This window comes from Pogona vitticeps, chromosome 12 (genome assembly GCF_051106095.1).
Source record: "Pogona vitticeps strain Pit_001003342236 chromosome 12, PviZW2.1, whole genome shotgun sequence".
NCBI lineage: Eukaryota > Metazoa > Chordata > Lepidosauria > Squamata > Agamidae > Pogona > Pogona vitticeps.
The window spans coordinates 7,739,053-7,762,793 of NC_135794.1; the positions used below are offsets into that span (position 1 = coordinate 7,739,053).

General features: G+C 44.6%; 1 protein-coding gene and 1 long non-coding RNA gene across 3 annotated transcripts in view; one reads left to right on the forward strand and one right to left on the reverse strand.

Moving 5' to 3' along the window:
• Positions 1-6,498: 6,498 nt before the first annotated feature.
• LOC144584593 (uncharacterized) lies at positions 6,499-21,746 on the forward strand. The gene is made up of 2 exons (XR_013538950.1): positions 6,499-6,537; positions 19,959-21,746. It is a non-coding gene; the product is annotated as an uncharacterized LOC144584593 (long non-coding RNA).
• The window catches only part of INSYN1 (inhibitory synaptic factor 1), a 98,713-nt gene continuing 85,554 nt past the window's right edge, over positions 10,583-23,741 (reverse strand). For both annotated transcript variants that reach the window (XM_020803677.3, XM_020803679.3), the window contains exon 3: positions 10,583-11,362. In XM_020803677.3, coding sequence (XP_020659336.3) covers positions 10,691-11,362 — 672 coding nt within the window. In that variant the 3' untranslated portion in view covers positions 10,583-10,690. The remainder of the gene's footprint in view (positions 11,363-23,741) is intronic.

The following is a 23,741-nucleotide window of genomic DNA, read 5'->3' on the forward strand; positions in this document are numbered from 1 at the left end:
CATATAAGGAACGATTCCCAGCTTTGATGAAATCACAAAGCTGGTGGTTGGTATATAAATGCCATCTAGTCCAACCCCAGCTCTATGTTAGTAATCCAGAATCAAAACACCTACAAGAACTCGTTGCCCAACTTCTGCTTGAAGTTGGCGATCAAGTCCAACCCCCTGCTCATCGCAGGAATCCGAAACAAAGCAGATCTGACAGATGGTTGTCCAATGTTGGAGGGCTCACCACCTCCCAAGGTAATCAGTTCCATTGTCGTACTGCTCTAACAGTTAAGACATTTTTCCTGAAATTCAGCCTAAATCTGGCTTCCAGCAGCTTGAACCCATGATTACATGTCCTGCACTCTGGGATGATCAAGAGCAGATTGATCTCCCCCTGTCCTCCTTTAATGCCATGGACTTGGAACCTGCTCAAATTTTCATTTGTGTTTTCACCTATCCGATAATGTTATAATGAACCTGCTTACCCCCGTTTTTTAGTAGCTCTCCATGTTCTAGGAACATAACTTGAATGGTAACGGAGATATTACTGGACTCAAAAACTGGTTTGTACTTCCTTCTTGTGGTGCGCAGTTTGCCGAAGGCTGCAAGGGTGGTAGGACCTACAACAGCCCTTCATGCTCTGGGTGACTGCCATTGCCCCCTTGTGCAGTAGGATTGGAACTCTTAGCCCCTTGTGTGCCTATTCATTAAGTCTACCAGTTGTAAAAGCTATTTGAGTAAAAAAGCCCACAACAGCCTGGAGCTAGCCCAGTCTATATACAGTGGTGCCTCACTTAACAACGATAATCCGTTCCAAGAAAATCCCTGCTAAGCAAAAACATCGTAATGCGGAAAAACCCCATTGAAACGCATTGAAACCCCTTTAATGCATTCTAATGGCGTCAAAACTCACCGTCCAGTGAAGATCCTCCATAGGGCAGCCATTTTCGCTGCCTGTCTTGCGAGGAATCCGTCCCAGAAAACAGTGTGGAGCCTTTTTGTTTACCCGGTGGCCATTTTGAAACTGCCGATCAGCGGTTTAAAAAACGTCGTTTTGCGAAGAATTGGTTCCCGAAGCAGGGAACCGATCATCGCTAAGCGAAATTCCCCCATTTAGACCATTGTTTTGCGATCGCAATTGCAATCGCAAAAAGATCGTCATAATGCAGTTTTGTTGTAATGCGGGGCAATCGTAAAGCAAGGCACCACTGTAATGCAGTATATATAAAACAAAATAGAAAGGCTTGCACAAAAATGCAGCATTTGTGAAGACGGGTGGTCTACTGCAGATCTGCCTCCTTTCTTCTCCTTCCCTACCCCATCCTTCTCTCCCTCTCGCCTCTCCCCATCATCACACCCCTAACTTGTGAACCATATTTTCTCATCACTTTCTGCTGCTGGTTCAGCTGAGGCAGACGTGCTCCGCCGATGTTCTTTTTGATAAGGGACCCAGCAAGGAAAGAAGCGGCAAACCTTTATCCTCAAGCGTACACACAGGGATTGTGAATTTCCCTGCTTTTGTGATTTCAGATTCATTTTCTCTGATTGATTAAAACGCCACCACTCCCCTCAAAATAATTAGCAAAGGAGAAGGAGTTGCTAAAGGTGGAAACCAAGACTGAAATCCCCAAGCTGGGGTGTATGAGAAAGCATGAAAGAAGCCAATTACAAGTTTTGGGGGCATATGCCTCTGTGTATGAATATATTTATTTATGATTTAATTTATCCCAAGGTTTTAGCATATATGCATATATGGACACACGCAGTCATCTCATTCTTAACAATTGGTGGCCCCTGTGTTTTTCCTTCCTTCCTTCCTTCTTGGGTGTGGGCTTGGCAAGGTGTTCCTAGCAGACTCTAGAAAAGTTATTTCTTTGAACTATGCAACCCTCCAGCCAATAGGAATTATAGTAAAAAAAGAGAGAGTAACTTGTCAAAGTTGTGGTTCTCATTAGTCTAGGTCTGCCTCCTAAATATAATAAGAGGGACTGCTATGCTTTGCCGTTACAGAACCCGGGAGTATCTCTGGATTTTCCTACAAGCCCTGAAGGATTCTTAGGTTCTAGTCTGGCTCCCCCACCACCATTTAAGCTGCTCATTGGTCCTCCTTCAACAGAGAGGGCTATAAAAGACAATGGATTTGGCTCCTTAGGCAGAGGAAATTCAGTGGTGCCTTGCTAGACAATTACCCCGCATTATAGTTTTTTTTGCTAGACATTGACTTTTTGTGATCGCTATAGGGATTCACAAAACAGTGATTCCTAGGGGGGAATTTCACTGGACAATGTTTGGTCCCTGCTTCGCAAACTGATTTTCGCTAGACGACAATTTTGACAGCTCCCTCCACGCTCGCAAAACAGGTGTTTTCGGGACCTAAGCTTCGCAAGACAGCGATTTAAACCGCTGATCAGTGGTTCACAAAGCGGCTTTCTTATGGCCGATCTTCGCTAGACAACGATGATTTTTCCCCATTGGAATGCATTAAACAGGTTTCATTGTATTCCAATGGGGAAATGCTTGTCGCTAGACAATGATTTCGCTAAACAGCGATTTCAGTGGAACGGATTATCATTGTCTAGCGAGGCACCATTGTATTTGTTTTTGTCAGTTGACAGGAGGCTGGGGAAAGTGTTGATAACTTGTATTCTTGAAGGCTTTCACAGCTGGGATCTGATGGTTGTTGTTGGTTTTTCGAGCTCTTTGGCCATGTTCTGAAGGTTGTTCTTCCTGATGTTTTGCCAGTCTCTGTGGCCGGCATCGCGAAACGTCAGGAAGAACAACCTTCAGAACACAGCCAAAGAACCAGAAAAACCCACAACAACCATCTTGATAACTTCTTGGAGGATGGAACTCACTGTGTACAGTAAACCTCCTGCCCCCGGCTGTACCACAGCATGATATTCTGTGGCCATTTTGAAACCCGACGATCAGCTGTTTGCTGATCGTCGTAAATAGAAAAATCAGTTCCCGAAGCAGGGAACCGATCAATGTTAAGCAAAATTCCCCCATCTAAACATCATTTTGCAACTGCAAAAATAATCGCAAAAATTCAACGTTAAGCAGATTCGTTGTCAAGCGGGGTAATCGTCCAGCGGGGCACCACTGTACTTCCTGGCTTCTGTGCACTTCTGTGGATCCTTACATTAAGTAACTTGTTTCCTCATTGCTGGCTCACACCTTGCCCCATGGGCCGTGGCACAGTGACAATCACACAGTGAAGCAGAAAATATGGGGAAAGGGGTGGGATAAGTCATTGGCGGTGGTGGTTTAATAGCAATTTTATTGCTTCGAAGCCTTTCAGCATAGCATGTGGTTGGTTCCTCCATTAGAAGCCAGAAGGAAAGACAAGAAAGAATCAGAATCCAGTAAGAAAATAAGCCGTAAGGTCTGGGAGCTGAGTAATATAGCTCTGACTTTAAGGCTCCAAACCTAAATAAATAGATTTGGGAATAAGTTCTATTAAGCTCTGAGGGACATGATTTAAGTAAATATGCCCAAGATTTGTCCAGAAGGCAATCAATGATACTGTTTGTGTGTGTTGTTGTTTTTGAATTCTCCTTGACAGCCCTGTGGGCCTGCAAATCAATTTGGAAAAGAAGGCAATGGGTCTATCAATTCAAGTATCGAACGGCATGAGGCAAATCAAATTCATCGTCTCTTCCCACCACGGGGCAGCTCTTTGTCCCAAGAGTATATGTCAGGAACTGGTTTTAATTCTGGACTACTTTTCCCCAAATCCCCCACAGGGACACAGCCAGCGGCCACATTGGTTGGGGGATGCTGGGATGCGTAGTCTAAACCTTAAAAAACCCCTCATCTTTTCCAAACTCTGCCCCAGGCGGTAGTAGCTTCTCTTTTCAGGTGAAAAGCAGCTTGGTGAAAGGCCAGAGAGAGATGGGTACCATCTGGAACATGGTATGGGAAAAGGGGCTGAAGTCCCTTCTTCCTGCGCTGACAGCAAAACTGGGCAGTGCTACCTAATGGATTAAAAGACGCCTGCTTCTTGAGAGGAAAATGATAAGAAACCTTGACAGCATCTTAAAAAGCAGAGACATCACCTTGCCAACAAAAGTCCGAATAGTCAAAGTTATGGTTTTTCCTGTCGTGATGTATGGAAGTGAGAGCTGGACCATAAAGAAAGCAGACCGCCGAAGAATTGATGCCTTTGAATTGTGGTGCTGGAGGAGGCTCTTGAGAGTCCCCTGGACTGCAAGGAGAACAAACCTATCAATTCTAAAGGAAATCAACCCTGAGTGCTCACTGGAAGGACAGATCCTGAAGCTGAGGCTGCAATACTTTGGCCATCTCATGAGAAGAGAGGATTCCCTGGAAAAGACCCTGATGTTGGGAAAGTGCGACGGCAAGAGGAGAAGGGGGACGACAGAGGATGAGATGGTTGGACAGTGTCACCGAAGCAACCAACATGAATCTGACCCAACTCCGGGAGGCAGTGGAAGATAGGAGGGCCTGGCGTGCTCTGGTCCATGGGGTCACGGAGAGTCGGACACGACTAAACGACGAACCTAATGGATACTTTGAGTTTTTCACTAATGGAGTTAAGGCATGTGCCTACATGGGTTTTTAAGCCCATTCTATTATTTAACTCATTCATCGACACATAAGCACTCTTGCAAGATTTAATTCTGTCATTTATTTTGCCAAAACCTGCGAGGGTTCTGGTCGTTATCCCAGGCAGAATGCAGATAAGAGCTTCATGTTTAATGTTCTCACTCATCTAATCTTGTCACTAGTCCTAAATTCCTCCAAGCATTTTTAAATGCTTCTCCTTCTGCATGGCTGGATATTTATTTTCTACAGGCATCGCTCTGCTTTGCTAGGAAGAAAGCGTATTGGGAAGAGGGGTTCTTTCACATTAGAAGGTAGGGATGATGAAGAGTTCGTCACACCCGTCTTTGTACATTCACAACCTCAAAATCAGTAGCACACCCAGAAGGGCAGGGCTAGATTACAGTGGTGCCTCGCTAGATGATGATAATCCGTTCCACTGAAATTGCTGTTTAGCGAAATCATCGTCTAGCGAAAAGCATTTCCCCATTGGAATGCATTGAAACCTGTTTAATGCATTCCAATGTGGAAGAATCGTCATTGTCTAGCAAAGATTGGCCATAGGAAAGCTGCTTTGCGAACTGCCGATCAGCTGTTTAAATCGCTGTCTTGAGAAGCTTAGGTCCCGAAAACACCCGTTTTGCGAGTGTGGAGGAAGCTGTCAAAATCGTCATCTAGCGAAAATCGGTTTGCGAAGCAGGGACCAAACATTGTCCAGCAAAATTCCCCCATAGGAATCACTGTTTTGCGAATCGCTATAGCGATTGCAAAAAGCCAACGTCTACCAAAAAAGCTGTCATGCGGGGTAACTGTCTAGCGAGGCACCACTGTACTTGCCCCAGCAGCCTGTACTTTTGAATTCTTTTCGGGGTGTGTGGCCATGGGGCGCCTCCACTTCTCCATCGCCCACTGCCCGTACGTGCCTTTTTATATTCTCCCCTATACCCCTTCACATTCTAGGCAGGCAAAGGAGCAGCTTTCAGACTGTCTCCTCGTTTCCTTCGGCTTTCTTTGATCGCCCCGACGCCGCTGTCAAATCCTCCTCGGCTAAGTGCAGGAGATGGGAGCATCGCCACCAATTTGTTGCCTTGACAAGTTCAGCCTGCCAAGAGGTGGCTCTCTGGCATGTTGTTTGTTTGGCATGAGGGACTGGGAAATAAATAAATAAAGGCAATGTCAGCCTCGGCTTCTCTCTATCAGCTGCTGCTCGTCATTTTGACTTTGCGACAACTGATCCCATCCTCTGAAAGCACAGACAGGATTCTTGCCATCGGCCTCTGCTCCTTGGCCTGATCATTTTGCTCCATGATGCTCCACTGGATTTCTTAATTATCAGTGAATAACATGACTGGCGTTTAAGGTCAGCCTTGGTAAAATTTAGACATGAAGTCGGCCGATCCCCAGATAATCACTGAGACTCAGTATGAGTTGATTAAGTCAAAGCAAGCTTTGCAAGAGAAGTCAGTTGCAGGCTACCTAAATGCTTATGAACATATGAACAGTGAAAGATACAAGTGGAGGGTGCAATGAGACAGTGAAATCCATTAGGACTTCCTCTCTATCTGTGAGATCAGTATCCACTGATTCACTTATCCACTGGCTAAAATATGAAATAAAAAACTTCAGAAATATGTATTTATATTCCCAGGGTGTATTTACCCAGAACTGGTACTAGAGGGAGCCAGAGACCATGCAATGAATAGTGTTTAATACTTCTGCATTTTCCAGCATCCACGGGGGGGGGGGGGGGAGTTTGAACTGATCCCCGGTGGACACTGCAGTTTTATGGTAGCTCTCTTTTTGGACCGCTTGTGGCCTGTGAACGATTCCCTGGCGATCACACCATGTACAGTACATGAGATCACAAACCTGCTCTAACCCTCTGATCCTTGCCAAGGTGGAAACTTTCTGCCTAGCAGAGACCATTTTATTCGGCTAAACTATTTGCAATCGTTTAGCTATTGAAGAAGGAATTTTTAGCTGGTAAGCGCTTGCTTTTTATTTTTGTCATTTCCTATTGGGGCACTTTTAAAATTCCCATTTAGTTCAGGGAGATGGAAATATTAAAATTTGTTTAATTATAATATAATATTGCAACTGCTCTGGGCCGTTTTATTTTTTGGGGGATCTGGTTTTTAAAAATTCTGCTATTTCACCTTTCTTTCTTGGGTCCCTGCCTTGAAAGAAAGGTGAGATATAAATAAGACAAATAAACAGGGAGACTGACTTGACTCACACTAGTCTGAATGACTACAGGGAACTTCTACCGTCTTGCAACGTTTATGCCTTGACATGTATGAGCCTCTAACCACCATCAATGGGAAGAGACAAATGTAGCAGAGTCTGGCTTGAGAGCCTAAGAAGAACATGCTGGATCAAAAATATATTTACCCCAGGAGCCTGTTTCTCATAGAGGCCGGCCAGATGTTTCTGGGGAACCCATAACTGCACCTCTGGACAACAACTCAGTGACTTAGCCATGCTGCTTCTGTAGAACCTTTATGTCCAGATTTAGATTGCAATAATGTGCCATCCAGTAAATTCTGATATGGTTTCAGGGTTTTCCACGAATACTCAGAAATGATTCCCCATTCCCTTCCTCTAGGGGGAGCCCTGGGACTGTGCAGCTTGCCCAAGGCCACCCAGGCTGGCTCTTCTCCCAGGAGACACAGTGGGGAATTGAACTCCCTACATCCGGCTCCATAGCCAGATACCTAACTCACAGAGCTATCCAGCCAGCCCATTATTACGCAGCTAAAACTGAGAGGTAATCTATGCCTGCACATGAAGTTTCTACAGACACACACATGACTAACAGTCATTGATGGGAAATTTGGCATAACCGCCTAGAAGCAGTCTAGTAGTTGCAGAAAACTTGAACAATGACTGCAAGCTTGTCCTCATTTTACTGGAAAACCCAGCCTCTCTAACTGGTCCTGGATCTGGAAAAACCTCCATTCAAAGTCAGTTCATTTGCACCACGGTATCAATTACCTTTCCTCGTCAGCTTCTCCTTCTGCAGAACGTGCATTAAGAATGTCCTTCAACAATTTTGTCAGAATGAGCCCCTCCTTTCTAACGTGGCACTGTGTAAAATTATGGTATCTTCAGCACAAGATTTAACCATTGTATGGATCAATGCTCTATTTTTTGTTTGATAACAATAATAGCCAAACACTCTCAAGTTGGTTTCAGTTAGTGGCCATCCTTTCCAGGGTTTTCTAGTTACAGAGGACTTGGACATGCACGGCCCTTCTCTTCCTCTGGGGGCAAGCAATATGGGACCATGTCTGAACGGGTTGGTTGGTCTCCTAGGGGGCACAGTGGGGAATCGATCCCCCAACCTCACTGCCAAGCATCCATCTCCATCAACTCTCCATCCAGCTTTTAAGTTTTCTACTTGGTTAATTATAAACCCGCCATCTGTAATTGTTTTCCCCATCCTACTACCTGGAAAAGTTTTGGGTCAGCTGCCAAGAAATACACCACGCGTCCCGGGAAAACCTTGCTGGAAAAGATGGTCAGTTCTTTGGGGTCATCTGGATGCCACAAGAAAGCTTGTGAGAGAATATTTTGCCATTACAGTCATTCCATTCAGAGCAGCTGGGTGATTTTATGAGACATATCCTTATGACCTCTTTGGGAAAAAAATGGTATCATTTCTCATGGGGGAGAATATGTTTCATTATATTTCGGTTTCCTGACTCCTAACAAAACACAGAGGAGGAATAAAACTGAGGCAGACCCTAGGGAGTGAGTAAACAGGGAGAGCTAACAGGAGTTTGATGGAGCTGTTTGGTGGAGGGAGACCAATGAGAAGGTCCCTAACAATATTTTTGGTTTCCAGATATAGTTATACTGTATATTAGTGGACTTTCTCAGATCCTTGAAGGCAGACAAGACAACGAAAAGGCACTCAGAGAAAAAGAAGTAAATAAAAAAGGTAAAAGGGATTATGGAGGGAAGAGATACTGGCGACCTGCAAAGTGTTTGTCTTCATGCTGAGAACAACACAGCATAGAGATACACCAAGTGCAAACTGGTAGCACCGTTAGAAGAAAAAGTGAAAGAACTTGAGCAGCAAGTGTCCATGGCTTAAGGCTAAAAGAGAAGATGAAGAGGACAAAGACTTAAATCTCAAGCAGCAGCTGCAGTCCTGTGGCTGGAAGAACAGCCAAACAAAGCAGAGGAGGAGAATGGTGTGAATAAACATAGTGGAGGAAGCACTGTCGAAAAGAACTGCAATTAGAAGCAAAAGAAGGAGAAGACACTCTTCGCCAGTGGAACTCATGTTATTGAGAACATCTGGATTAGGGTGAAAAACAAATGGATCATGGTAGTTGGAGTCTACCGTTGACTGCTCAATCAAGGAGAAGATGTGGATGAAACCTTTGAAAAACAGGTCACACAAATTTCAAAGAGACATGATGTAGTAGCAACGGGAAATTTCAATCATACTGATATCTGCTGGGAGGCAAATTCTGCCAAATATCGTCCTTCCAAGACATGCTTGGCTTGTGTTGCTGATAGTTTTTTCCTCCAAGAAGTGGTGGAAGAAACTAGAGGAGTAGCTATCCCGGATTTGATTCTAACCAATAGAGATGATTTGGTGGAAGAAGTGACAGTAAGGGGAATTCTGGGGGTAAGTGACCACATTTGACTTGACTTCCTGATTTCAAAAGAAACAAAAGCAGAGCGCTGGATTATAGGAAAGCCAATTTTAATAAACTTGGGGCAGTGGTAAGGTCCCATGGCAGGAGATCCTAACATGAAAAGAAGCCCAAGATGCATTAAAGTTTTTAAAATGGAAATTCTAAAGGTACAATTCAACAAGAAAAAAAAAGACAGAAAAAAACAACAACGTGGCTTCACAAAAAGCTCAGAGAGGACTTGGAAATAATAAAAAAAAGACACATATAAGATGTGGAAAGATGGCCAGGCCACAAAGGAAGGATACAGACAAATAGCAAAGAATTGCAGGGATGGCATTAGGAAGTCAAAAGCTGAGAATGAGCTGAGGTTAGCAAGAGTGCTAAAAGCAACAAAAAAGCATTCTTCAGGTATGTGTATAGCAAAGGACAGAGAAAAGAGATAATAGCTCAACTACTCAATGGGGATGGGAAAATGATAACAGATAACAAAGAAAAGCCAGAAGTGCTTAATTTCTACTTTAGCTCAGTCTTTTCCCAAAAGACAGTTTATGACCCTCCAGGCAAATGTGAAGTATACATGGAGGGGATAAGAGTGCAGCTTGAGATTGTTGAACAAATAGTTAAGGAACACCTTCTTATTTTGAACAAGCTGAAATCTCCCGGGCCAGATCAACTGAATCCAGGACTATTGAAGGAATTGGCGGAAGAATAATCACTGTCCCTTATTTTCTTGAAATCATGTAGGATGGATAAAGTGTTGAATGATTAGAGGAAGGCTAATCTTGTCCTTCTCTTCAAAAAAGGGCAAAAAGGAGGAATCTGGGAACTACTGACCAGACAGCCCGACGTCAATCCCAGGTCGTGCTTAACCTTGAAAAAAGAAGATTGAAGGGAGATATGAGAGCACTCTTCAAATACCTGAAAGGCTGTCATATGTACAGAGGAGCAGCAGGATCTGTTCTCAGTCATTATAGAATGCAGGACACGTCATAATTGGCTCAAACTATAGGAAGCCAGGTTTCCACTGAATATCAGGAGTAACAGTTAAGTGTCTTAACTGTTAGAGCAGTACGACAATGGAACCGATGATCTTGCAAGGTGGTGAGTGCTCCAATGCTGGACGTGTTCCAGAGAAAATTAGACCATCATCCATCAGATATTTTTTGTTTTGGATTTCTGAATTAAGCACGGAGTTGGACTCGATGGCCTCCTAGTACCTTTCCACCTCCAATATTCTAGGATTCTAGGATATTTGTGTATACACATAGCATTTATTAACCTGTGTGTGAGGGAAGTGCCATTCAATAAATAAAACATTTAAATTCCCTGAGTCTTGACATTATCATTATGTAGTTCATGATCATATCCTGTCACCATTTTTTTAATCATATCATTATTATTTATTGACTTAAATATATAGAGAGATTTATATATATTATCTGGAGCTTCCCCCACCCCACCCCGACTCCCCACGTTTCTAGTCCTCAGTTTTTGCTTTTGATTTTCTGTTTGCCCGAAATATAGGGCAGGACGGTCTGAGTGCTTTTGTCCGACACGGTCTGAGTGCTGCTGTTGCGCATCAGCTTCCTTTGCTGAGCGCTACTGAGGTGAGGCGACCGCCACGGCGTCGTCTTGGTGACGGGCCCGCCCTTGTGAGCCGCCTCACTCCCGGTCTCTTCTGGAGGGTCCTCTGGCAGCGGGCTGCTGTCCGCCTCTTCGTCGTCATCACAGCACAAAGCGTGATAGAGGACTTTGTCACTGAACCGCACCCGTTCCCTGGTGCCTGGCGTCCTCTGAGTTTTGTGGCTCAGGGCTGAGCTGAAAGCCTCCTCACTGGAAGAGTCCGGGGTCCCCACTCGGGGTCCATTGGGGATCAGCACCCCGCCGTTCATGAGCCGGTAGTCGGGGTTAAGCCCCTGTTGCTGCTGCTGCTCGGAGCCATCGCCGGAATCCGACGGAGTGGAGGCTTCTAGGAAAGAACAGAATTCCCAGCTGTCAGAGAGGATGTCGGAGGTCATGAAATCCAGGTGCCCGAGGTCAAACATGCCACCTCCTTTCTCGCTGCTGGATGTGCTGCTCACTGTTGCCGTTGTCCAGTCATCGGGTTCCAGTTCAAACTCAAAGTCCGAAGTCAGTTTGTCGATCTGGCTCACCACCTAGGAGAAAGAGAAAGGGTCCATCAGGAAGAGTCCTGCAATAGCTTTGGTCGTCCCCACCGGCTCCTTCCACCCACCATCCGGTGTGCTGGGCCCACAATGCCCAGTTTAATCCACTTGTCTCTTTTCCCAGACCATTGGCCGTGGCTAATATGAGGGGCTCAGGAACTCTGCCAGTGAGAATGTCATGCCTTCTTAGAAGTTATAAGAGAGGTTATGGGGTGGCTGGACAGGGGGCCACCAATGAACGTTTCCTTGGCATCCAAGTAGATGTTTGGACTGCCATTCCCAGAATGCCTCAATCAGCACGGCCGTTCCAAACAACCAGCATGGCGACCCAAACAAGTACATTTCTGTGTGAAATACGGAAAGAGCTAGAGGCCATCTATTCATCTCCTTGATGAAGGGGCTACTAGTTGCACACGCCAATCACAGTCTTTTGCAATCCAAAGCTCTGGTGTGGTTGTACTACTGTAAAAAGGCATGCAAACACAGCAAATGCTGCTATGGCATTCAGATACATAGCCAACGTCCACCAGTGAATGGCCAGATCTCCTCCTCTCACCTCGAGGCTCTTTTTGTTGTTTTTGGAGTTAGAGTATGATGGATTAGGATAGTGGTTCCCACTCTTGAGTCCCACAACTCCCAGAAATCCCAGCCAGCACAGCAAGCGGTGAAGGCTTCTGAGAATGGTAGTCCAAAGACCTCTGGATTCAGTGTACTAGACTATCAGGAGAACTAGGTTCAGATTCACTGCTCAACCACAAAACTCAGGGGAATCTATTTCACAGGATCATTCTGTAGGGTTGGTGTTGGTAAGATTCACCACCTTGTACTCCATAGAGGAAGTCAGGATAAAAATGTCATCCATCCACCCACCCACCCACCCACCCACTCATCCACCACGCTACCCACCCTACCCATCCATCCATCCATCCATCCATCCATCCATCCATCCATCCATCCATCCATCCATCCATCCATCCATCCATCCATCCATCCATCCATCCATCCATCCATCCATCCATCCATCCATCCATCCATCCATGTAATTAATTACATATTTATTGAGTGGGAAACTTCTAGCTGGTCAGGTTGCTGCCGGATTGCAGGTCCCATCAATCCAGCAATGTTGGAAGCAGCAGTGCCGAAAGCTCTCCAAGGATGTTTTGCCCATCCTTGATGAAAAGCAGTGCCTCATTAAACTCTTATCAATTTACTGAAGGCAACAGTTAAAAATACTATATGTGTTTCAAGAATGAATATACCACGGAGAATAATGGGGATCAGACCGAGCAGCAGCAAATCTTTTGAGACTTAGGGGGGAAAAAAATGACCCATCATTTTTTTTCTCCTGCCATTTCAACTCTGCTACAGAGGTTGTCTTTATAAAAGGTAGATGAAAACAACAAATGGTAAATGCGGATGTATATCAGATGACCCTCCTTGTGCCTTTCTAATTGTTTTCCTCTAAATGTCCAGTAGATGGAGACATGATCACGACAAGTCGTTCTAATAGCTTCTCGGAGAGGAGCAAGGCTTCCCACCATGGCTTCACGTACAGCCTGAGCAAAATCATTTTGATCGGGAAAAAATTCCTTTTGGAGCATCTTGCATCCTTTCAAAAGAAAAATGAGTGAAGAAGCATGTAATCTGAGCATCATGATCAGTGGTCCTCTTAGTGTAGCAAAACTGGAGGGCAGCACCACAACCATTTGGGGGGGGGGCTGTAGGAAATGACAAAAATGGAGACCCATCCTAAGACATTCTGGTGCTTGAGATGGAACAGCAAATGGTCCCCACCCATGCAAGTCAAGGTGCAAAACACCCCAAACCAGCCATGTTGCACTTGAGGTAGGAAAGAATCTCCAACATTGGCAGGGAAAATACAATTAAAAATACAGGAAATATCGAGCAGGCAGGCGTCCTTTCATGAAACCCAAATTTGCTGCCTCAGGTGGTTGTCTCGTTGTGCCTAACAATAGGGCCGGCCCTGGCTTCATTATGAATGCAAAACAAAAGAGAACATTTTTTTAATTTAATTTAATTTTTTACAGAAAGGGTGACATAGGAACATGGGAGTTAGGGTTTGTGAGGGAAGGGGATTTGTGAGGGAGAGAGGAAATCATAGCATACTAATATCCAATCTATACCTATTGCCATATCAAATCCAAAATCATTCTATTTACTCTTTTCTGCCTTGTGTATAAGGTTCTCATTTCACTATATATATTCAGCTACTACCTGTTAATTCAGTCCATTTATAAAATAAGTCCCATCTTTCTGTTGCCCTTCATGAGAGAACAGTAACATGACTGAAACGGCTTGGGTAACTCTGAGGGAGCGATGGCTCATCCATTAAAAGGTCCTGGACAAGAATCGTGCCCGTGTTTTCTCACCACAGGGCTTGTCTTGATGGATTATGTGAACTCACTGCAGCTATATGGTCAGTTCCTTCATGCAGCACTTCATTTTTTTTATTTTTGCTTTTCTTTAGCTTTTAGTGGATTCGTGGGAAAAACCTGCTGTGACCGTTTTGGTGGCTGCTGATTATCTTGAATGGCCTGAGTCACTAGAATTAGAGAGGGTTTTATGCCACAAGGTCTGCTCAGGTTTCTTTCTTTTCATTTCCACATTTTTTTCCCTTGTAAATTTGAGGAGCCTAACCTAATCTTCTTTTTGCCTTTTCTTCTAATGTATTTATTTGAGTAATCGCCTATTCGTTTTCTGTGGGCCTTAATGTGTGAGGCAGCCACACTTTTCTTTACCTCGACACACTCTACCTCATAAATCTGTAACCTGTACGCTGTTATTACAGCCTCTGAAAAATGAGGGTGGGTAATACCTTTAATAATCATCATCATCATCATGTGCAGTCTAGTCAATTCTGACTTATAACAACCCTTTTCAGAGTTTTCATGGTAGAGAATACTCAGAAGTGGTTTACCATTCCCTTCCTCTAGGGGGAGCCCTGGAACTGTGCAGCTTGCCCAAGGCTACCCAGGCTGGCTATTTTCCCTGGAGGCATAAGTAGGGAATCGAACTCTTAACACCTGGCTTCACAGCCCGATACCTAACTCACTGAACTATCCTTTATCAGACTATTAAAAATTCTTTGAACCAACCTTGATGGGGTTTGGTGGTAGTTTTCTGCATACCATAGCTTGTGTTTTGCCTTCTTTCACCCAATCAGCAGCCAACCCTCAGCTCTTCCTTCCTAAGCTGGTCCTAATCTTTCTCAGAATTTCTTGCTTATTCGATTGTGTGTCTCTGTTCATCTCAGTGTTATTTTATAGCACTTCTGTTACGAATAAAGGCACTTCTTTTATTCCCTTACACCCTCCCCACATTATGACCCTAATGTTTTAGGTTCTGTTCAATCTTGATTTCACTTTGTATTGCCCAGTGTGTCTGTGCTGTCTTTACGGAGTAGATCTTGTCAGTGTACAATCACTAGACATACATTACAGAGACAGCCACCATGCAGGAAAACAGCTTATACAGTGGTGCTTCACTTAACGACGATAATCCATTCCAGGAAAATCACTGTTAAGCGAAAACATCATAAAGCGAAATTTAAAAAAAACAATTAAAACACATTGAAAACCGTTGTGTTCCAATGGGCTAAAAACTTGCTGTCCAGCGAAGATCCTCCATACGACGGCCATTTTCAGTGCCTGTATAGCAAGGAATCTGTCCCTAAGCACAGCGGGGAGTCATTTTAAGCACCCGGTGGCCATTTTGAAAACCTGACGATCAACTGTTTTTGATCGTCATAAAGTGAAAATCAGTTCCTGAAGCAGGGAACCAATCATCGCTAAGCGAAATTCCCCCATTTAGACCATCATTTTGCAATTGCGATCGCAAAAACATTGTCGTAAGGTGGATTCATCGTAATGCAGAGTAATTGTTAAGCGGGGCACAACTGTATATTAAGCAAACTTGAAGCATATTTAAAAGGAGATTGTAAAGGTGTATAACATTGTAACCACTGCACCTATCTATATGGAACCTGCCAGAAAAGACTACACTCCCACATCACCACCCTTAATGCATTTATGATAAGCAAAAACAGTATTACTGTTTTAACAGAAAGAAAACCCATAGAAGTAGCCAACGCAAACCTATCTGGCTGGGATTTGGCAAGAAAAATACCCCTAAATGAACTGCTGTTGGACCGTTGTCCAGCCTCCCTGCTCATTTTTAAATTTTGGCTTTGCCTGTGTCTCCTAATCTGGAGGCTTCTTCAAGGCTTCTGTATCCCAGTTAGGTCCAGAGAGATCTGTGCCCTATTTGACTAAATTCTTGCCCCGAATCTAAACCAATTCACAAAATTTGTAAAGCCAATGTGTCAAAGAAGCAAAGTGGCTGTAATGTTTGCCTTTTGTTCTACACGAAATTTGGATACATCACGGAGCTTAAAGAGGGAAGGAAACCTGTTGAATTTCAGGTGCTGGGTTTCTGGGTTATATACAAAGCACCTTGAAAATTTGCGTTAAAAATAAGCGAAGAAAGAAAAGCAAGAGGCAGCAGCAATCTGTTCCTCATCTGATTCGATTTGTATTTTGGACACCAGTCTCTTTTAAAATGCATTTTGTTTCACTCCAGAACCAAATGTGGCCTTTCCTTTTTGATTCATACCTTGTGGAAATCATTCCAAATTATCTCAAATCAAAATTTGTCAAAATCCTGCCCCGATGTTTATGTATATCTAGATGAGGATAAAAACAGCTTCGGGTATAAGAATGGCACCCAAAAGGGTTTTCCTTCCTTCCTTCCTTCCAGTGGAAATGGAAAAAAAAAGAGAGAGTCACGTAGGGTGTGCAGTTTATTAGGTTTTGCTTTTATATGGAATGTAGGGTTATGCAATTAACCGAGTAGGCAATCCATGGGAATTTAAATCAAAGAGCGCACCAGTCAGAGCGCATTATAAGCTCTGCATAAAGAGCCAGCATGGAATGCTGTGACAAGACTGAGGTCAAAAGCTTCGATACTCTGGCAAACCATGTACTTGGCATGGCATCTGCCATGAATACGTCTGCAGCAGAGTTTGGCCAAGTTACTGTTGTGGACTGCAACTCCCAGAATCCCCCACATTCTGTAGAATTCTGGGAGATGTAGTTACAAAAAGAACTTTCCCAGGTTCTGAGAATGAGAGGATGTTACAGTCGCCGTGGCCTTATCTGTACACTTCCTCCCGTAATGCTTGTACAACACCACCCATCCTTCTATTTCCATTCTTCAGGCTGCAAATCCCAATCACGTTACTTATACAGCTAGTAGAGCAGCATCCACAAATATATGGAGGTCCAATTGTGCAGAGTGGACTGGCCATGCAATGCTGACTTTCTCTTCTTCCTCTTTTTCTGTGTACAAATGGTGCCTCGCAAGATGAATGTAATTCATTCCGCAAGAAGTGCTGTCTTGCAAAAAAATCGTCTTGCAAGATTCCCTATGGGAACCTCGCAAGACGAATGAAATGTATTCATCTTGCGAGGCACCGGTCTCCGGGAAAAACATGGTCATAGAAGAAACCATCTTGCAAGGCACCATAGCGATCGCAAAAAACAGTCGTCTTGCAGTTTTTCGTCCCATGAGGCATTCGTCTTGCCTCTGTACTGGGAGGGGGAAAAACAGAGGGAAGGTGGGATGAATTTGCTGGATTCCAAACAGGAGAGCTCAGCACTCCAACATCTTGTTGCAGCTCACCCTTCTGTTTTCTTCCTTTCTTAACTGGGGACCAAATTCTGATTCTTTTGATGGGAGAGGCCAAAGGAAGAGTGTGGAATGACAAAGCCAAGTGTGTGCACAGGCGAAGTGAAGAGGGCCAGATGGAAATCCTACCAAACTGCAGAAGCTTTGAAGAATGCAAAACCTGGCCAGTCGGCAAACAGGAATTCCTCCACCGGGCAAAACCTGACCAATGTGCAAACAGGGATTCTTCCACCATGCAAAGCCTTGCCAGTCTGCAAAGCTGAGCTTCTGTGCTGTGTTTATGTGTCACAAGGCAGTGCTCATGCAATGCTGAATATGGCCATGCTGCAGCCAATCAACGCGGATGTAGGACTGCTTTCCTGCATTAGTCCACCATGATGCTCAAGGAGAAGGGGAATGAGAATTTCCAGGGCAATTAGCCATCCTCCCAGAAGCCACTTTGAGTATGTCACTCTGAGAGATTTGGGGGCATGTTTGGCATGAGGATGAACCTTCTGAACACCTTGGCCAATAACCATCTAAGGGTGATTGCTTGTTCTCTTGAACGTGACTAATTCTCTTTGAAAAGCCAATTATCCTATTGGCCTTTGTAGCAGGCCACTGATCACTCGGTGTGTGTTTTGTGTCCGTGAAAATTCAGCTGCAGTAAGTGCAAGCGGCTGTGTTAGCTCAGCAACTTGCCTCTTTGACTGAATTCTTCCTAGGTCCAGTTTCATGGGAGGCAAGAAATAGCAGCTCCCTAGTCATTGGTCCAGCTGTACCACTAATGATCTTATATTTCTAACAGTGCCATTATACCCGTAACCTTTCAAAGAGTCTTTGTTCTTTCTTTCCTTTCTTGTTTCCTTCCTACAGACAAGTCGTGCCAGTTCGCCCATCACATCTGTTTTCCCCCTCTTTGTAACCATGCCTTAGTCTGCTATAGTCTTCCCAAGAACGTCTTGAGCAGAGGCTCAGAGGTTGAGGTTGCATGACTACAGCTCCCAGACGCCTTGACTTTTGATGGCTGGGGCTGATGGGAACTGAAATCAAACAGGCCATGACAGGGAGAGGACTACAACTCCCAGAATCACATGTTTGGTGTTTTGGAATTATTGCAAGTTTCATATGATGTCTTTAAGACAGTGTTCCCCAGCCTTGGGCCTCCAGATGTTCTTGGACTACAACTCCCAGAAGCCTTCACCACCACCTCTACTGGCCAGGATTTCTGGGAGATGAAGTCCAAGAACATCTGGAGGCCCAAAGTTGGGGACCACTGCTTTAAGAGGTTTTGGCTGGGAGGGACCTTTCTAGCCTGGGTTGGCTGTCAATCAATCCAGCAGCAGCCAATTGTTCCCTTTCTGTCTCAGATTTTGAAGAGAGCCACACCTCTCTATTTCAGAGTTCTTTTCCTGCTCTTTTGTTAGTCAGCCTGTAGGCAGCATTTGGTCATGCAGATAGTCATGTAGCTATGAGTCGGTGAACCTCTCTCCGTGTAACCAGTCATTATTTTTCTACAAAATGCAGTCTTTGAACTATTCTGAACTATGAGTAAATTAAGTGTTCTAATCTTTTTCTTATCAATGTTTCAGAGTGAGCTATTGAGACTGTGAGTGCCAGTTGATGAGAACAAAGAGAGAGGGGTGGTCTACTTTGGGGAGACTTGAAACGAATTCTGCTCTGTAGGTCACTGAACTTTTTTTCCACTGCATGGTTAGAGGTTTTTGGTAAAAAAATAAAAAAAATCTCTCACACTCTGCCAAGATGGTGAACACGCGAAGGAGGTCATGAGCTCAACACTATTTCCTGAAAATAAAAGCTCTGTGCAAGCTTTTATTTCTATAATACAGCTTGAACAATTTCCTGTTTTTACAACTACCATTCTTGGGATTCCCTTGGTCATGCTGCTTAGGAGGTGTTTCCGGGAGTTCTAACACTCCAAAATACCCTTTTCACTGTCTGGGAATAGGTGGAACTTTGGTCTGAGCTGGCAAGGCTATTATATTTTTATATCTGGGTGATGGTGATTCAGATTGCCTTATAAATCAATGCCCTCCTTTTAGCAAGCGGCCCAAAAGAAAAATCCCTCTCTGCTTATGCCCCCGAGGAATAGCTGATCCGCAGTGGCATGAGCAGATAGGGAACAAAGGGAGAAATATAAAAGGGTTATATTCATCACTTCATATTCATTGGGGGGTCTCTAGACCCCAAGAATACAAAGCAATGACTATCTGACAAATCAGGAATATTCGCTGAATATCCCTGAATTCATTCTTATATTCGTTCTCGTGTCTAGTAAGCATGATGGATGCTGAGCTGGGAGGCACCAGAGGGTAGCCAGCAGTCATTCAGGACGGCCTCTGAATACGAGCAATTCCAGGCTGACCCTCTTATTTTGGCATGTATTCCCAAGGGCAGATCGACCCGTACAAAGCACTCTGTCTTTTCACTGATTCAGCTGGCCTCTTCTCAACCCACGAGGGCTCTAGTAAGGCTTGAGTGTGCTTGACTTCTATTTCAGCGGTGAAGTGGGAATCCAGGGCTGTGTTTAAGCTGGGCAATGAAGAACATATTAATATGGTGATGATTGTTAACACGGAGGCATCAGGAGCTCCTCCTCTTTGGCCCACCAGTGGAAGTAGCACCTTACGTGGAAACATGGAAGAGGTCCTTCCGTATTTTGAGAATCGGGTGGGCCATGTCCTCTTCCCGGAGGCCTGATGGGCACCAAGACTGACCTCATTTCGGCTCAAAGTTCAGGCTTGGCTCTTTCCCTCAAAGCTTGGGCTGCCTTCTGATCACAGCTTGACTCTCCTCAATTGGGTTGTGAATGTCTGGGGATGGTTCGAGTTTGAAATTGTTTTAATTGTCTGACGGATGTATCATATTTAATTATCTGCAGGCCATGGCGAGTATAGATGGGCACGAACTGGAAGGCTGTGGCTAACAACGAACGACAACCCCCCACGAACCCCTAGAAAAATGAATGGATGAACAGTTCCTTTTCCGGATCATGCCGGGGGGGGGGCTACCTGCTGCCACCATCTCCACGGCCACAGGTTCGGAGGGAGAGGCAGGCTTTTTGCTGAAGCAAATGGAACACCAAAGGGGCGGGGGGGAAATCAGTATTTCATTTTGCATTGACACAATCCCTGAACCGGGTTGTGAAATGAATTGCAAAAAAGCTCAGTTTGTCATGTGTTCTTGGTCCATGGTTCCTTTCAAGCCCATCTCCAATGCCGAGGTCTGTAGATACCAGGTAGGATGGGAATACTTTAAAGCAAGCAAGTTAGCAAGGAAATTTTTCTCTTCTCCCCGACCCCATCCCTCTTACACACACATTCCCTAGAGCAGATCAACCCTGCATTGTGAGGATCTACAACATGGATTCTTTCAGGCCAACATCCTGCTTCCCTCGGTAGCCAATAAGATCCTTGTAAGACCTCTTCATAGTCAAAGCTATGGTTTTTCCAGTAACGATGTATGGAAGTGAGAGCTGGACCATAAAGAAGGCTGACTGCCGAAGAATTGATGCTTTTGAATTGTGGTGCTGGAGGAGGCTCTTGAGAATCCCCTGGACTGCAAGAAGATCAGACCTATCCATTGTGAAGGAAATCAACCCTGAGTGCTCACTGGAAGGACAGATCCTGAAGCTGAGGCTCCAATACTTTGGTCATCTCATGAGAAGCTTCCCTGGAAAAGACCCTTATGTTGGGAAAGAGTGAGGGCAAGAGTAGAAGGGGACGACAGAGGACGAGATGGTTGGACAGTGTCACCGAAGTTACCAGCATGAATTTGACCCAACTCCGGGAGGCAGTGGAGGACAGGAGGGCCTGGTGTGCTTTGGTTTGTGGGGTCACGAAGAGTCGGACATGACTTAATGACTAAACAACAATAAGACTTTCTTATCCTCTTCCTGGTTCTCCCTTTTGTCTGCTGTTTAAAGACACAGTATTCCTGTAGCTAGGAGGATTTCTGCAACTATCATGTGTAATAGCTATGGACAAACGTACTCTCCACAAATGCGCCTAATATCTTTTAAGTTGATGATTATCATCACACTCCAGGGCAGTAATTATGTTGTGAAGAACATCAGCAGGAGTGCTCCTGTTCCCTTCTCAAATAGCAGAATCGCCTGGGTCATCCTTGGCTTACAGGTATCTGCCCACACATTGCATCTAGCAAACTAAACAGAGGGAGAGGGAGGGAGGTCAGTCATACTGGCAGAAAAGGGTTATTTTCTTATTTCTCCCTTGATGATAGCAGCAAACATTGTAGAAAAATCAAGTCAAGACTCTTCACAGAATTCTCTTCCTTTATACAATTTGGAGATTTATCCCAATTTCCACTCCCAGCTCCTGTTACACCAAGTCTGAAAATGATTTCCCACCAATGGAAGGAACAAAACTGGAAGTGCCTGGACCCAGAGAGTTATATGCACAACACGGATATCATAGTTTGACTCCATATTAATTCCCACGACTCCATCTGATGGAATCTTGGATCTGACGTTTGGTGAAGGACTTAGATTTTTCTGCTCTGACTCAGAGGAGTGCCTCACCAAACTACAAATCCCAGCATTCCGTTTGACGTAGGCATGGCAGTGAAAGGGAAATCAAATTGCTATAATTGTACAGTACAAAGACACCCTGATTCCTACTCTTCATTGGAGGGGAGGAATGTGTAGAAACCTGATTTTTTTGTTGCCGGATAAAAAAGAAAGGGAGAAGGTATTGAAGGATTTCTGTGAGGTTTCAGTGAGTGTAAAAATTGCACTACCACCACCACCACCACCACCACCACCATCATCATCGAACTGCAGAGCTGGAAGGGCCCCTATGGATCATCAAGTGTAGCCCAAATCAAGGAGCCACAGTGGGGAATCGAACTTCCAACGTCTGGCTCCACAGCCAGAGACCTAAGCCCACTCCTACCTTGAAGCCTTTTAAATCTCCCCAAGAGCTTATTGGCAGTGAAGACTTTGTCCCTTTGCTACTCTGCACAGCTGAGATCTTTACTGAAACAACTGCCCTTGGTTCCTGGGAGGACACGCTGGCAGCTGTCCAAGGTCCTGAATTGCTTGACGTGGCCTTCACTGCTTGGAAGCTGGAGGTCTTGGGCTGGCTTCTCATTGAAGAGAGATCTCGGTAAAGCCTTTTTCCAGCCCCTGGTGAGCTCACAGCATTGCCAGGCTGGGATGAAACTGATCTTCCTGATCCGTCTCTAGGAGACGGCCCTTGCGTCTTCTAATCACTTTGCTTATTAAAGAACAGGAAATTAAATCCTTGCCAACCTTTTACACGTTGCGATTTGTCTTGGAGCTTCATACAGGCAGGTCAAACCAGGTCCTCCTGTGCAGAATATGGTGTAAGATGGGAATGAAAGAGCAACCTACAATGACCGGAGCAGGGAGAGCACGCCACAGACAACGTAAGGTAGTGTAAGCATGTGTGTGTGTATACATGCATGTGCACATATGTGTGTGTACCTACACATGACAGAGAGAAACATAACAGGGATGTGCAGATTTTAGCAGTAAGCAAAGCTTTAACACTGCTGCTTCTTGGGCTGCAAGAAGGCTCAACAACTTTCCAGGCATTAAATGATCGTGCAGGAGCAGCATTCAGCACTGCCGGTCAGAGGTTGAAAAACAGCTCTGAAAATTGCTTTCTGTTTGGATGAGAAGTGGTTAACTGCTATAAAAAAGGAGTCAGGGATTTTCCCTTGCATGGTGTCACTTTGTGAATGGCTGTGAGCAGAAGAGGGGATCCGGAAGACCCTCTGGACGGCTGCCGTCGGTGTTGTCAACATTCAGGCTGCCCTTGGCTAGGTCAAGCTTGGCCTCCTTTTTCCAGCTAGCAAGATGGGCATAATATTGTACATCAATGAGCCTCGTGGCGCAGTGGTTAAAACGCTGTACTGCAGTTAAAACTGTGCTCACGACCTGGGGTTCAAATCCCAGGTAAGCCGGCTCAAGGTTGACTCAGCCTTCCATCCTTCCGAGGTCGGTAAAATGAGTACCCAGCTTGCTGGGGGGGCAATGTGTAGCCTGTATAATTAAAAATTGTAAACCGCCCGGAGAGTGCTTGTAGTGCTATGGGGCGGTATATAAGTCCAATAAATAAATAAATAAATAAATAAATAAATATTGGGCCATTTCCTGGCTTTTTGAATTGTGGGTACAGAAACACAATATTCTACATTCATAAACCAGAATTTTTTCTTCTTTTTATTATATAAAATCCATCCATGCTGATTTTTGAAGACTTGAAGAGCGCCATTAACCACCAACCTCTGGATAGAGATTCCAGCAACAGAAATTTGGGGATCAAAGACTATAACACACCGGTTCTCAATATTTATTTCTTCTTGTTGTTATGTGGTGTGAAGTCAAAACTGACTTATAATGAGTGGGGTGTTTAAGAAGTGATTTTACTACCTCTACCCACCCTGTGAAGTCCCATGGCCAAGCTGGGGAATAAAATCCAGGTCTCCTGAGTCCTAGATCATTACTCTGTCCGCTAATCTACGACTGGAACTAATGTGGCACTAAGGAGGTTAAAAAATAGTATAGCTTAATGCACTGGGTGCCCGGCTTAAGAATCAGGGGCTGGGATTTTCAATTCCCTCTTTACCTCCCAGGAGAGAAGCAAGCCAAGATTACCCTGTGCGGCTGATGGCAATT